This window comes from Mirounga angustirostris, unplaced genomic scaffold (assembly GCF_029215605.1).
Source record: "Mirounga angustirostris isolate CCGP_5_RB_7025 unplaced genomic scaffold, mMirAng1.0.hap1 SCAF_3, whole genome shotgun sequence".
In the NCBI taxonomy this organism is placed as follows: Eukaryota; Metazoa; Chordata; class Mammalia; order Carnivora; family Phocidae; genus Mirounga; species Mirounga angustirostris.
The window spans coordinates 820,187-835,712 of record NW_026991711.1 but is presented as its reverse complement, the minus strand read 5'-3'; the positions used below and the strand labels follow the sequence as shown (position 1 = coordinate 835,712).

Sequence of the window (15,526 nt, the reverse complement as noted above, 5' to 3'; positions counted from 1 at the left end):
ATCTGACTTGGTAGTGGTGTATTATTTTTTATATATATTGTTGGATTTGTTTTGCTAGTATTTCATTAGTTTTTGCATCTGTGATCACAGAAGATAGTGCTGTGTTGTTTTTTTGTACTATATTTGTCTGCATTTGGTTTCAGAGTTGCAAATATTCCCTCCTTTTCGTTTTCTGTAAGACTTTGTATAGAATTGGTATTTTTTCCTTAAGTGTTTGAGAGAATTCCTAGTGAATCGTTAATGTCGGCTGTCTTAGTGGGGAGCTCGTAAACTACACATTTCTTTAGTGGCTATAGAACTATTCAGGTCACTCGTGTCTTCAGGGTCACTAATCTTCTGCAACGTCTAATCTGCCAGGACTGCCATCTGGTGAAATTTTTGTCTCGTGCACTGGTTTTTCTCTCCAGGTGCTCACTTTGAATGTTTTCTGTACCTTCCCTGTCGCTAGGTAACTTCTGAACACGGAGAATAGACTTAGAAAAGCTGTTTCAGTGTCAGTTCCAGGCCGCTTTTGACTGCTTTTCCTCCCCACTAAGGGTTGTGTTTTTCTTCTTTTTTGCATGTCAGATAATCTTTGATTGTCAGACATTGTGAATTTTCATTAGTGTGATATTTTTGTATCTCTATAAATATTCTGAGCTTCACTGCAGACCTATTAAATTATTTGGAAGCAGTTTGATCTTTTAGAGTCTTACTATTAAGATTTGCTAGGCAGGACTAGAGCAGTATTTTGTCCAAGGCTAATTGCCCCACGGCTGGGCAAAACCTTCCTGGATGAGTACTCAGTGCCTAGTATCTTGTGATTTTCCACTCTGGCATGTGGGGGGAGGTGTTATTCCAGGTCCCTTCTGGGTACCAGACCCTGTTGTCTCTAAACCTGAGTTTCCTCACACAGAGGTCCTGGTCAGTGCTCTGCTGAATCCTCAGGGAGACACTTGAGGTCTCCGCTCATCTCCAAGATCCTCTCTGGCCGGATCTCTTCCCTCTGGGCCTTCGTCTTGGAGACTGAAGCCTCAGCTCACGGCACCTGCTCCGCAGCCTGGAAACAGGGATGTAGGAAGTCAGAGTGTTGGGGCTTGTTTCCCACCTCCCAGAGATCACTGTCTGTCATAGGCCAATGTGCAGTGCTTTGAAAACTGGTGTTTCAGTTTTGTTTTGTTTTGTTTTTTGAGAGAGAGGGCAGGGCGGTGGCAGAATGGGGCAAAAAGAGAGGGAGGGAGAGAATCTTAAGCAAAGCAGACTCCACGCCCAGCACAGAGCCCAACACTGGGCTCAGTCTCACAACCCTGAGGTCATGACCTGAGCTGAAATCAAGAGTTGAACCCTTAACTGACTGAGCCACACAGGTGACCCTCATATATTTTGTGTGGTTTTTGGTAAAATCAGGCAGAAGGGCTAGCCTAGTCTCTTTATTTCATCTTGACCAGAAGTAGGAGTCCTGTCAAGTGTCTAAATTCATAGGTTTTTAGTTTAATAAAATATTATACCTTGCAGGTAGGGACTCTTTTCCTGGAGATTTGACTATCTGGTATCGATGACCCATTATTTTTCTTGGTGGAATGACCTTGCCGTACCTTTTACCCAGCAGGATGTGTCGTGATGGTCGCCATAGATATTATTGTAAACGCCCTGGGTGTCCATGTGCATGTCTTGAGACCCTGAGGGCCAGAGGTGCTTACCCTCAAAATGGGATTACACATTCTAGGAGGCACCGCAGGAAAGCCCGCTGGGCATCAGTTGATTGACTTACAAAGGGGCGTGGGCACAGGCAGGCTCCTGGCCACTCACAGACATGTTCCCCGGGGAGTTCAAGTACAGGGCTATGGAATGAGCTGCTCAGATCTTTTGGAAGCAAATGGGACAGAAATAGTAAGTGACGTCATTGTGTAGTTATTGCCCGCTTGTATTATCCTGATCTGTGATGAAGTAGGCAGTGCATTTGACCTGTTGTTTCGAAATAAAGTCTGTTTTTGCTGAGGTGGTGTGGTATATACTTGGCTGAAGAATCTTACGTGAAAGTAACCATTCTTACCAAAGTATGAAAGTTGTTTTTTTTTTTTAAAGATTTTATTTATTTATTTGACAGAGATCACAAGTAGGCAGACAGGCAGGCAGAGGGAGAGGGAGAAGCAGGCTCCCCGCTGAGCACAGAGCCCGATGTGGGGCTCAATCCCAGGACCCCGGGATCATGACCCGAGCTGAAGGCAGATGCTTAACCATCTGAGCCACCCAGGTGTCCCCCAAAGTATGAAAGTTATTTGGGGTTCTTTTTTTTTTTTTTTTTTTTGAGGAAATTTTCAGGATGTTTTGATGTTTATTAGTTTTCCCAAAGTGGGGTTATCTCCCCGCCAGGGCATCCCTTACCCAGACAGACCCTGTAGGAGGCCTACCTAGCACCCCGTGTGTCTGCTGTAGTCTGCCTGTTGTTTCCCTGTCCCTCTGTTCAGTGAAGAGGGAGGCTCAAAGTGTGGTGATGGGAAAGTCCTCACAAACACACACATGCACTGTCCACAGTCACTTCTCTCCTACAGCGCTGGGAGGAGAATATTTTGAATGCGTAGATCTTTTCAGTCTGTTTTTAAAGACCTGAGTTTAGACCTGTAATCACTACCTGTGGAAGAAAGTTTATCTTGTGTGTCTCCAGTCTATACGTTTTAGTCCTGTTGTCAGCCTGATGGAACAACAGAAAACTAAAGACTGCATTTTCGAGAAGGGTTTCAGAAAAGGGCTAATGTTGATTTCAGGCAGTTTTGGTGCCCAGAAACAGAGCCGTCATGGGGGACTTGCTGTTCTGAGGAAGGCTGTGCTGTCTCGAGTCGGACTAAGGTCTCTGAAATCCTCCTGCCTGGTGATAATTTACTGAAGGAAAATGTGGACTTAGGTATTGAATGCATTAATAGAATGGCTCAAATGGATGAGACAGAGTGAAAAGGACTGGATAGTAGACACATATAAACACATTATTTGATGGACCAATTTGAGAAGGTAACAAATTAACAGTGAACTCAATACATAAGTTCTTCAAAAAACAGGAGAATCTGCAAACTCAAATCTGTTTGGCTTAATAAAAAGGATTTCATAGGGGCGCCTGGGTGGCTCAGTCGTTAGCGTCTGCCTTCAGCTCACGTCATGATCCCAGGGTCCTGGGATCGAGCCCCGCATCAGGCTCCCTGCTCAGTGGGGAGTCTGCTTCTGCTTCTCCCTCTCCCTCTGCTGCTCCCCCTGCTTGTGCCCGTGCTCTCTCTGTATCAAATAAATTTTAAAAAAAAAGAAAGAAAGGATTTCATAAATCAGTGGTGTCAGCACTCAGCAGGGTCAGTCGTTTCTGGAGGTGGCTTACGTCTAACACCTAGGACGGGGAGTTTGCTGTGTAGTCAGAGCTGGTAAATACGGCCACACGGGTCCTGGTTTTCCTGGAAGCCCTTGTTCTATGGGACTTCCCTCTCTTAATTTATCCACTCAGATCTGAGTTCTGATTGGATTTTTACGTTCTTTACTCATTTCTTATAGGTAGGAATCTGGTGGCATAGAGCCCCATCGGTGCCTTCTTCCCAGGTGGTGAGCTCATCACCTTTCAGTGGGCCTGCCATTGAGTAGGGTCCATCTTCAGGACTGGTGATTGCTTAACGGGGGGCTAACGCTGCCGCCGTCCACCCTGAGCCGCGCCCGTGTGCCCGAGTGTGTGTGTGTCAGAGGGCGATGTGCCGGTCTCGCTGTGAAGTGGGCCCTGCGGCGGGCCCCGGCCAGTGCGCCTTTCTTTATAGGGCGTGGCCCGGCGTGTGATTTTCCCCGAGCTGGGGGTTCGTTCTCATTTTCCCTTCACCTACATAAATAGTTGTTGGTGCCAGCCTGCTTTTCTCCTTTCTGATTTCTCACGCTATGGCTCCTTTTACTCTTCTGTCTCTCTAATCTTAGCTTTGGCCCTCAAGGCCCTTACGTGAAACATCACCTTCCAGAACCACGTACCCTCATTTCAGCGATGCTGTGCTTTCTCCCCACCCCGCAGCTCACTTTAACACCATGTTGGGTGTTCCGCCCCCAGGGGCAAGTGCGCTCGGGGCTGAGGGCTTGGCCCTGCAGATAAACAGGCATTTGATCCTGCCATGCTGGGCTGTCCTAACACAGACAACAGCCTGGAGGGCTTGGGTGTGGAGGCCTGGCCCACTTGATTAGAGAGCCGAGCTGTGGGCGGTTCAGACAAGCGGTTTCCACCACGGCCAAGTGGGAGCAAGGAAAACGCCTTTATCCTGACACAGGTGCTGCTTGCCCACCTCTAATCATTGGATTAGTTAAATTCCTTTCCTCTGTTAGGACTCTTGAAAATAGGAGTGGTGAGTGGCGAATGTGAAAGTCATCCTCCCCGTACAGGTCAGATTCAGTACTTTATAGTCCAGAGAAGGCATTTCTAAATCCCAAAGTACTAGTTAAATCTCGCAAACTTACTCTGGGGCGGGGGGCTTCTATGCGGTGGAGCTCCTGTAACGGAGAAGTTGGCCAGGGCCCTGAGAGAGCGGGGCGGCCCCTCTGTGGTGCCTGTAATATGAAGACACCAGCAGTGACTCAGCAAAGACTCGGAGAAGGGACAGCGCCCACAGCAAACCTGGCTCCTCTGGGTTTGCCTGGTGGTGGTAAGAGGCCCCCAAACTCTCAGTCTTAAATACAAAATAAATCTGTGTGCTTCAGGTAAACAGTATGTCCAAATAGGATGAGAAACAGGGTTCTAAAATCAACAGTGACAGCATGTCACAACTGGGGAAAGACTGTTGTGAGGACATTGACTCCCACTTCAGGAATTAGAGCAAAGTGGTTCCTTCAGTGAGATGTTGTTCTATGAAGGACATGCTAAGCTTATCTTGATTTTTACCAAAGAAAATAGTTTTCTTTGTGTATTACATTAAAAACATTTCATGATAATTATGTTTTTGGGATCCCCTAATGACTAACTTACTGGAGCAAAAACATTTGTCATCAGGTTATCTTGGGTTTCTTAAGAAGGAAAGGGATAGATCTCTGAATTACAAAGGGCTACAAAGTGAAGGAATTGCAAAGTTTGAGAAAGAAATCAGAGATTTCAACACAGAATGTAGACGAGCCTTTATTTCTAGAGCAAGACAAAATAGGGCCTTTCCTATGGTGGTGGTGGTACACTGATAATAAACCTGCTAAAAAACAAGTTGTCCTTTTTAATGTCATCCTTGCCTGTTCTCCTTTAGCCTTTGTAAACATGGGTGCATTTCATAGCAGCGATTATTGTATTTATTTAACTCAGGTTAATATGTAGCAATTCTTGTAACATTAAGTGTGGGGACTATTAATGTTTTAAGTATTACTACAATGAACAGCTTTATAAAAACGAGTTATCTTTATTTCCTCAGGAATATAGTATTTGAGTTAGATTTAGATTCACACTGTTTCTATGCAGTGTGTCCCCAATATTTTTTAAAATGGTTCAGAGCTAGTCAGTAGAAAAAACGACATTGTTTTTAGTATCTCATTTGGATTGAATGAGATGCTGGTATTGTACATGAAATTTGGAAAATTTTATTAGAACTGGTGAGAATCTACAAATATTTTTTTTGATGTGGGTAAAAATATTTTAAGAAAATGTTTCTGCCCAAAAAACTTGTTTCTTCGTTAACATAAGACAAACTTAAGTAAATTTATACATGTACCCTGAGAAAGGTAAATAGGAAACAACACAACATAGCCTGTGTCTCCTGGGCAATCACGATTTTTCCTTGGCTCCTCATGGGCGGAAACTGCCCTGCTGCTCCCCCACCTGTTTGGAGGTGGTCACCGAGGGTCGGGGGCAGTGATTTCATGCCCTGCTTGCACATTAGAATCACACACCTTTCCTGCGTCCTCCACCTCAGAGGAGAGAGTGGGAGCGTCCAGCTTTGTTTTGAAGTCCCCAGGTGATGGTGGTGTGTGGCCAGGTTGAGAGGTTGCTGCGTTGTGGATGCTCAGACGTGCAGCCACGCCATGTGGCTGTCGTGGGCATGCTGTGAAATCCGTGTTCCACATCCACTGTTGTTACCATTCCTACCAAGCCCTGACTGGACCCCGGGGTTCAGACAGTAATCACCTTACACTGGACCCTGACTGTGTATTTGTAGGTTATGTAGGTATGAAGCGGGGGTGGGGGTGCCTCTCTGTGATGGTGGTGATTTTAGCTGTATGTACACACAGGGCTTTTTAAAGACCTAATTTGTTATTCATGGTGAATAATTCACTTGTTCCTTTTGTTTTTAGGCTGTTGAAAATCTCTGTTCTCACAGAGTTTCCCCAACACTCTACAAACAGCTACGCCAAGTCTGTGAAGATCATGTCCAAGCACAGATCCTTCAGTTTAGAGAATATCCTTTTTTTTGGCTCATGAGTTTCTATTCATTACCTAAGTCCTTTGAGACTGAACATTAATAGGATAAAGAACTAATGAGTATCCTTAATATTAAAACAACAGCTTTCAAAATTCGCATTTATTTATACAACAAAACCTAACTTTTGTTTCATGTGATCTAATACAAGATTTTTTTTTCCAGTGGAATTTTTACATTTAAATTACTCATTAAAGCAATAGAGTGTCCACTTACTGGGTCTGGTTAAAGTATTTAGGAAAAATTCTGGAAAATGTCTTAATTTTATGCTGCCATCCTTTTATCTTGTTAAAAAAAACCCTCTCTGTTTTCTCTGATGTGTCGAATACCCACTGACTTGGTGATATAAGCCAGCACCCATTTGTAGGCTCAACCGCGTGTGTAGGGAGCCACGGCTGGGCTCAGTGGGTTCTCTGCTCAGCGTCTGGTTGGCTGAAAGCATGGGGCCAGCCAGTTGGGGTCTCGCCTGCAGCCGCCTTCCAGGCTCACCACCATGGTGCAGAGGTCTTCTCCCTCCGTTGCAGGATGGTGCTCTCGGCCCCTGAGGCCGCCCCTGGCTTCTCGCCGCAAGGCCTCTTCTTAGGCAGCATGGTTATATGCTTCATCCGAACCAGAGGAAAATGCCCCACTCTGGTCTGCTGAGACAGAACTGTATGGTGTGACCCTCGTGTTCCCAGCCCTCCCAAGGTTGAGAGAGGGAGTTACAGGCTAGGACGTGGGGGCGGTTTAGCCAGCACCCCCTCGAGGGCCGGCGTCTGTCAGGGAAACAGAGCTCCTTGGATCCTGTCGACAGTCCTTTACAGTCTGGCCTCCGCCCACGTCTGCAGCCTTCCCATGATCACAGCCTTCCACGCGTCTCCTGCGTGGGCTTCCTGTTGCAGGCACCTGCTTGTGACTGCTCTTCTCTGGTGGGGTTAGGTAGTTGCAGCCTGTTCACTTCTGACTTCTTTTCTAGCTGAAGGAGGCTTTCCGTCCCATGGCCTCACCTTGAGAAACGGAAGCGTTCAGAGCTTGTCGAAGCCTTCAAGGCAGCCTCCACGGCTCTGCCGCCCGCTGTCTCAGCTCTGGATTCGCAGGGGCCGTGAAGCCCCTGTGGCTTAGGGTAGGGGGTCCCCGCAGAAGTGGGTGAGCAGGGTCCCCTCTGGTTGTCTCGTCTCGGCGTCTGTAAGCACAGCTCTGCCCCTCGGGACACCGGTGACCACACTGCCGGGCCTTTGGAAGACGGCCAGCGTGCCACGTCCCAGATGTATGCTCGCGCCTCAGTGCCGCCGCTCGGCAGTCCGGGGGGCTGGGCGACGGGCCTGGGAAGCCACGGTCAGGGTGCTGGCGTCTGAAGACTACCAGGGCCCAGGCTTCCTGCAGGCCTCCAGCCGATCCCCAAGTTCCCGTTCCCAGACGGGCACGCGTGAGGGAGAGCCGCCGCAGCTATTGCTCATCTAGCCCTAAACTAACCAAGACCACGTCCTGATTCCTTGATAAACTCACCCTCCTGCCTGCTAACCCTATCTTGTGGCTACACGGATGCGTCCATGAAGTCACTCATTCAGCAAGTCCTCACTCCCTGTCCAGACCACCACCAAACGGTACAAGATGGTGGCCGCGTGTCCTCGGTACCGTGACAGACCACGGCCATAAAAATTACCGTGTATTTCAATGAAGACAAAAGACAAAAACATTCGGCCACGTTATACGTCTTTATGAGCAGGAGGCACCTGGAATTCTAAGATGCTCAAATGTTAGAATCGGGAGCAGAGCTTCCCAGTGGAGGTGATGCCGGAGTCACATCAGACAGGATGGGTAGAGGGTAGCTGGCCACAGAGGGAGGGAGCCATCAGAAGGGGGTGCTCGTGAAGACCCGGAGCAGTTTGGCGTGACTGGAACCCGGGAGAACTGCTGGAGTTTGAGGCTGTAGTTCTGGGTTGCAGCTTGGATTTGAATCTGTGTATGTAGTCCGCAGGCTTTGGACTTCAGTCTGTGTGTGTCTCTGAGCCCTCGCAGGTTGTGGGGGGGGGGGGTGTGCAAGAGTCCAGCAGGATGAGACCGGTGGCAAGGGAGGCCAGTGTCCACTGCGTTCCAGGCCCTGGCAACGAACAGGAGGACAGAGCTTCAACCCCGAGGTGGGGGGGCTGGCAGGAGCATAGAGTCTGCATTTCTGAAACTACGTGGTGAGAACAGGGCAGCCAATCCGTGCAGGGGAGATGTTGTGCTTGCAGGAGGGGTGGGTGATGAGGGGCCAGCATCAGAGCTGCTGCAGGTGCCTGGACACTCAGGGCGGGAATAGTCCAGGGTAAGCGTACTCGGATTTCTCTCGTGTCTGGGGTGTTCCTGTCTTCCGTGTGGGGCTGCTTTCTAAGCTTGAAGGACTGCCCCCCTCCTCATGCTCTGTTGAGGCCAGCAGGAGGAGTGCTTGGGGAGACCAGGAGGTTCACGTGTGTGATGAATTCTGCACTCACCTGCTCCTTTCAAAATAGGTTACCCGCTGTCGGTGATAGGCCTCTTCCCCAAGCCAGGGCCGTCCCCACGCACCTCAGCCACTGCCGCGTGCCCTGAACCAGGCGTCAGATGATGCAGCAGGAGGGACGTGCCGTGCGCCCAGGCTCAGTTCACGAGTGCCTCTGGGGAGCCACGGCCGACTTCCTGCTCTGTGTGCTGCCATGGGACCAGCTCAGCTGCACCGTGCTCTGTGCACTCAGAGCAGGACAGCCTGCTTTAGGAAACGTGGCACAGATAGAACCTGTCACTTTTCTCCTCCGGCGTAAGCACTCCCTTTCTGGTTTCTTTCTTCTCTTTGTTTAATCTTTGCAGTCGCAGGTAGATGTAGTTTTTTCCATGCTGTATTAGCATGTTGCCACTGGGTATTTGTTTGCTATCTGAAGACTTGTCTGACTCCTCTCAGTAGGCTGCTTAAACCTTCTCCAGACGGGAGTGGACGGTGTGGGGAACCTGTGAAGTGCAAGCCCTTGGACCAGCTCGCAGCATGGCTGCGTGGCGTGCCCCCCCAGCGGTGCTCATGTGAGGCTCTAGGTTTTGATTCATGGAGGGCTGGAGCTCCACACGTGCCCCCTTGTGTGGCCCAGCTGAGCATTCTGTGCTGTTTTCTATGGGAGTGGCCAGAAGTTACTCCACCCAGCTGTTTGAGGAGCAGCATCTCTCATTAGTGAGCTCTGCACGTGGGGCCCGTCCCTCCCAAGGAGACCCTGCACGAGGCAGGGTGCCGCTTGCTCAGTTTCAGCACCTGGCCTGTCCGCAGCGGTCGGATCGGCTGGTGTGCGTCTCGCCCTGGGCGCCCTCACCGACACCTTGGCCCCCAGCTGGTGCAGACAGCCCGTGGAGGCTGGCCAGGGTATCGGCCACACAGTGAGTGGCTTGTGCCCCGCACCAGGTGCCCGGGCTGCTGGGTCCCCACTGCAGTGGCACCTGTCCAGATGTGATTGTGACTCAGTCCTTTTTTTTTCAGACGATTTGTATAAGGTGGTAATCCCATAGGCCACCATAAATTGGAGCAATTGTAAAATACTTCTTGGAGAATAACGTGTTAACCATTGAACTGGTAGGTCTTTGCTGGGATTTACAATTTTTAATTTCTTAGCAAAGCCTCAAGAGAAAAGAAGTAAGATGTTTGGCCAGGACCATTGTGCTTGTGGTCAGCTCGCCTCACTGGTGTGACAAGATGCAGATGTGCCCGTCGGTCCCTCGTGGCTCTCTTGACCTTCTGTAAGTGCTGGCTGTGTCCCACCCTCCGCACACCTCCCCGCCAACAGAAGACTCCGCCGCCTGTCTGCTTTGACACATCACACGCTGGCCGTGGGCTTTTTCTCCTCTATGTGCTGTGGATTTTACATCTAACCTCACACCCGTTCTGGGGAAGCGGCCAAGGGAAGCTTGTCACTGGCCCAGCGTCCTAGAGCTAGGACCAAAGGGACAGAAGCCTAGGAGACGCAGGTCCTTCCACCTGAGCAGCTGCTTTATTGATCTGCACAGATGGAGCGCCGTCCGCACGCAGCTGGGGAGACTGACTGAGCACACGTGTGAAAGGTGCTTCGTAAGCCACGAGGCAGCAGGCAAACATTTAGGACCATGACTTTGCACAAACCTGTGATGGCCATGCTCCAGGCATTTGGCCGTGGTTTGCTCTGAGAGCCCATAATGGGGTTTCTTTTTCCTATAAGCAATATTTTGAGCCTTTCTTAAAAAACGTATTCTAATTATCAAGCTGAGAGCGTTCCTAATTTGGTGCATGAATGGGATTTCACGTCAGTTCTCACTGAGGCTGTAAGTTAAAGTTAGACTTCAGCCACCTCCCTGTAGCTGCCCGTTCCCTGGTGCTATGAACAGTCGGCCTGCTTCCCCACCACTGGGACAGCCTGGCTCACGATCGGCCCCTCTGTCCTCTGGGAGAGGACCCCAGGTCCAGCCGCCCAGAAGCCTGTGACCTGGGCCTTAGTTCAGCCAGCAGGGCTCCTCAAGGGACTTGGGAAGGGCAGGGGCGTGCAGCTGCGTTTATCATGAATGCAGGGTGAGATGCAGTGATGGAGAAAATCCACGTCTCTGGTCCTGTGACAACCGAGTGGTGGGCAGTGTTGTGTGTCAAGGGTGGCAGTGAAGAAGTTAGAACTGCAGTGACTAAACTGGCCGGCATTCGTCATGTTTTCCTTAGCAGATCTGCACAGACTCACTAGATAGTGTTTTATTTTTAAAGAAGATTAACACATGCTGGCAAGATCATTGCAGACAAATGGTAAGCGTACTGACTTTCTGTTAACCCTTGTTTTCAAGTACATGTGCTGTCCCGGCACCTTCATCACCACTGCTCTGCTGTCTGGTCTCCCCTGCACACTCCCTCTTGGTCCTGTTCACCTCTGGTGGAGCCAGACAGACGGGAGATGGCATAGCGGGGAGGATGTGCCCCTTTTAATACAGCTGTCTTTTTTTTCTTTTTAATCAGAGCATGGCCTCATCCACCTTCCCTTACCCACCTAAAGATGGTGTGGGCCAGACCGTGGGCTGAGATAGGGAAGTTCTGTTTAGGGTCAAATGCTTCCATCCAGCTCAACGTAGCTGAACAGCAGAGCAAAGCAGGGTGTGCATGCTGCTGTTCTGGACTGGAGTGGCTGCTGACTTGATCTTCACACCAACCCGACATCTCGTGATCCCTGAATGGGTCTCTCAAGTTTTCCTTGATCCCAGTTTGTGCCTCACAATCGAGTCTAACTTCTAGGTTTTTACTGTAACTGGACAGAGTCTTAGACTTTGTACGTGTGTTGATTCTAATTAATCTTTTATGTATGTGAGTTTTTCATGTGGCCTGGTTGTAAGTGAAATCATGGTATCAGTAGCTTTGCTAAGTAGGTTGAATTCTTTTGTTTCCTAAATGAGGTAAACAGGGGACAATGAATGCGCCTCTTTTCCGGCCCAGGCACCTGGTAGATGGTCAGAATAGATGAACGTCTGCCAGGAAGGCTTTGCTCACGAGTCCGGTAGCTTCCGTAATAAGAGGATCACAGGGTGGCTGATGATTCTGTGCACTCCATGCTCTGCTTGCAAAGGAGAGTCAACCACGTGGCCAACAGCCTTGTGCCAACATAATAAGGACTAACTATTTAAAAAGCTTAAAGTGTCTCTTTAGGCCCATGAGATTTACCACATTAGTCAAGAGATGACCAGATATCAAAGGTATCCTGTAGGTTAAATGCTTTAAAATCCTTATAGTCAGATTTTCTGGATAAAAGAGGTGAAAATCATGAGGGTCTTGGGGAACATCAAGAAACAATTATTGTTAGATGAGACATTTACCATAGTTGTGGTTCAGAAAGCCTAATCTTGGATATTTAGTTAGCAAGTTATGTAAATAAATGCTTTTCTAATTGCCAGATCATGATCAGAAGTATTTTCCTGTTTTTGGATCGCACTTACGTCCTTCAGAATTCCATGCTTCCTTCTCTCTGGTGAGTGAGTCAGTGAGCTGTGTCTGCTGCTGCCATTTGGTCCTTTATGTCAGCCAGGATCTCGAGTGCACACATCCAGACCCAGCTGGACCTTAGTCCTGGGGTCAGAGCCGGGGCGGGCCGCACCCGGGGGAGCCCCTTCTGGCACACTGCCCAGCTTGAGTGTCACCATGGGGGTGGCAGGCCAGCGAGGCAGCTCTGTGGGGAGGCCCGTTTCTGTTACTGGGCTCTGCGCGTCAGGACCGTCCGGAGCCAACGGGGGGGAGGGAGAGGCTGAGGCCCTCCGGGACCGTCCAGCAGCTGGTCCAGCCAGTGGTCTGGTGAAGGTCTGAGGAGGACTGGGGCTGGTGAGGTCATGACCCGGGCTCCTGAAGCCCCCCAGCGCCTCCCCATCCCGCTGACCAACCACATGCACAGAGACCTTTCAATCTGCCCGTTTACCATGTGGCATCTTTCGGGGACGGGGTGAATTAGGAGCTCCCCCCTCTGTCACCCACTTCCACACCCTGTACAACGCCCTTCACCACGCTGTCCGTCCCCTAAGCACCCATTGCTGCCTCCACAAAGCCCTGCCTGACCTGATCAGACTTGTCCCTTGTGTCGTCCGCGGGCTCTTCCTGGGCTCTTCTCCCATTCCCTTTAAACTCAGGTTCTTTAAAAAGCGGCTTGCTTTTGCAGTTTCCTTAGCATTGGTTCCTTCTGACCTGAGGCTAGAACTGCTCTTCCTGAGGTGTTGGTGACCCCTGGTTCCCAGATCCTGTGGATACTTTTTATTTTCTATTACCTGACATCTGTGCAGCTCTGGACACTCCTTGAAAGTCTCCCCTTCCTCGGTCCCCCTTTGCTCCTCTTCCCTCTCCAGCCGCTGCTCCCGTTCCCATTGTGCTAGACACCCACATGCGTCTGCAGTCTGCTGGCCCCGCACAGAGAGGGTGGCCTTTGTCCAGAGAAACGATAAGGGTGCTGTACTGAGGACGACGTGAATGGCATGGCTGCTAGTCTGTGCCAGGCTCTGTTCTAAGAGGTCCGGCACCTGCCAGCCTACCGAGTCTGCAGTATGGCTCTAGAGGGGTTACCGTTTTCTCCGTTTTATAGACGGAGAAACTGAGGCAGAGGGTTCCCATAATTTGCTGTTCCCAGGTTGTTGGGCTGCCTAGTCTGAACTGTTAGTTCATAAACATGGTTCATAGCGTAACCATGTCAGAACCTATAAACATCACAGCATCGATGAGACTGGCCTCCGGCCACGGCAGCAGGTGGGAAAGCTACGTCTGGTAGAGCCAGACTCACTGCAGGTGCACGAGAAATGCCCCAGGCAGGACACGGCGGGAGGGCGAGCCTCATCCTAGGCCTGAGCTTTGCACAATGAGCAGGAGTGCTGAGGTAGGTGAGGCAGAAAGAGGTGGTAATAGAGAAAAGGAAGCCTCTGTGGAAACGGGAGCTGCCCAGGGTGAGCTGTTTGTTGGGGAGGCAGGGACATGCGGCCTACAGGACATCCTGATTGCTGATGGTGGGGAGCGACGGGATTGAGATTTTAGAAAGCAGCGGCTCGCCTTAGAGGAGCAGGTGGATGAGAGCAGACAGTGAGCACTTCATAAGCCCCACACGGGCCGCCTGCCCGGCCCAGTGTGGAAGGGCTTTACAGGCGGAAGAGACCGAATGTGTGATCCCATTTACGGTTAAGGAAGGACAGGCAGGGACCCAGAGGCACTGCGAGCCAGGGGTGGGGCCAGTACTCCGACCCAGGTGGCCGGCTTGAGCTGCACCGCTGACCCCTGCGCCCGACTGCTGTGTCTTGGACGAGCGCAGAACACGCAGGCCTGCAGCTCCTCCAGGGAACAGGAAAGGCCTCCTGTGGTGTGTGCTGTGGGAGAGGGTTCACCCCAGATGGGGCTCTCCAGAACCCGCGCCCCCTGCACACTGTTGGCCGCCCCAGGCATGGCTCACCACCACCGCCTCAGCCGCCCGCTGAGAAGACCTGGCCAGGTCCGGGAGCTCGGTTTTGTCTGGCTACTCAGTGCTTGGCACGTAAGGGACCCGTGGAGGTGTTTGCACAGAGCCTGGTACCCCAGGGTTTCTGTGCACAGTGACCGAGCTGGAGTTCCCCAGGCGACACGCCGAGGGAGGATGATAGACTTATAGAGTCACATTGTACGCTCCATTCACCAATGGAGAGGACCGGATAGAGGAGAGGCCCCAGTGCCAGGGGAGGAAGAGTTGGATGACATGCTCTGGTGAGGGGCCGGAGCTGGAAAAGGGAGGGACAGAGGGGCTGGGTGGGTGGAGATTCCTAAATCCCGCCCCAGGAAGAAGGATGTGAGCCGCAGTGTTGGCAAGATCCATGTACTTTTCAGTGACAAGCCCAACCCACCCCAGGAAACAGCCTTGAGGAAGCAAGTACAAAGCACACTAGACTGGCCAAAACCAGAAAACACAACAAAGGCATACTTGACACGTGGATTTAGAGAGTTAGCAGATGAACAGTTTTGGGATGAGAGTCACGGTGTCGCTTGTAGCTTTACCTAGAATTCTAAAAAGGGAAACTGAAATATAGTTTTGTTTTTACTGTTTATACAGGGATATGGGATTGGAACTTTTTAGAAACCATATCATCAGCGATAAAATGGTTCAGAGTAAAAGTATTGATGGAATTCTGCTGTTAATTGAACGAGAGAGAAATGGCGAAGCAGTGGATCGCAGTTTATTGAGAAGCCTGCTGAGTATGCTGTCTGACCTCCAGGTAAGGCCTCCCTGCCCAGCTGCTTACGCTGAAACAAGTGGATGTAAGCAGGGTTTCAGTGCAAAACACGAAATCATAAACGTGGTGTGGAATATGTGTGAGGGGAGTGACTCTCAGGCTAGCCGTACAGCGCAGACCACAAAGGAGAGAGCCCTTACGACACGTGCTCGGCCCTCCCGGGAAAGGACGGGGACCTGCGGCACTCAGAGCAGAGAGCGCGTTGGGCAGCCTGGGCTCCGTGGAAGTCTTGGGTATATCAGCACTTGCTAAGGTAGGTTTCTTTACTGTAAGTGGTCGGTAACTTTGTTCATTTCTTAGGTGTATAAAGATTCATTTGAACTGAAATTTTTGGAAGAAACTAATTGTTTATATGCTGCAGAAGGCCAGAGATTAATGCAAGAAAGAGAGGTGAGACAAAGAATTAACTTTTTTCTTTTTGTAGATGTGCATCTTAAGTGTAATTT

The 15,526-nt window shown here is 50.2% G+C and overlaps 1 protein-coding gene across 1 annotated transcript in view; it reads left to right on the top strand.

The window, feature by feature from the left end:
* The window catches only part of CUL4A (cullin 4A), a 45,051-nt gene that overhangs the window by 3,592 nt on the left and 25,933 nt on the right, over positions 1-15,526 (top strand). Inside the window, exons 3-7 of the mRNA XM_064585878.1 lie at positions 6,253-6,357; positions 11,047-11,115; positions 12,249-12,322; positions 14,900-15,062; positions 15,381-15,470. Of these exons, the coding sequence (XP_064441948.1) occupies positions 6,253-6,357; positions 11,047-11,115; positions 12,249-12,322; positions 14,900-15,062; positions 15,381-15,470 (501 nt within the window). The remainder of the gene's footprint in view (positions 1-6,252; positions 6,358-11,046; positions 11,116-12,248; positions 12,323-14,899; positions 15,063-15,380; positions 15,471-15,526) is intronic.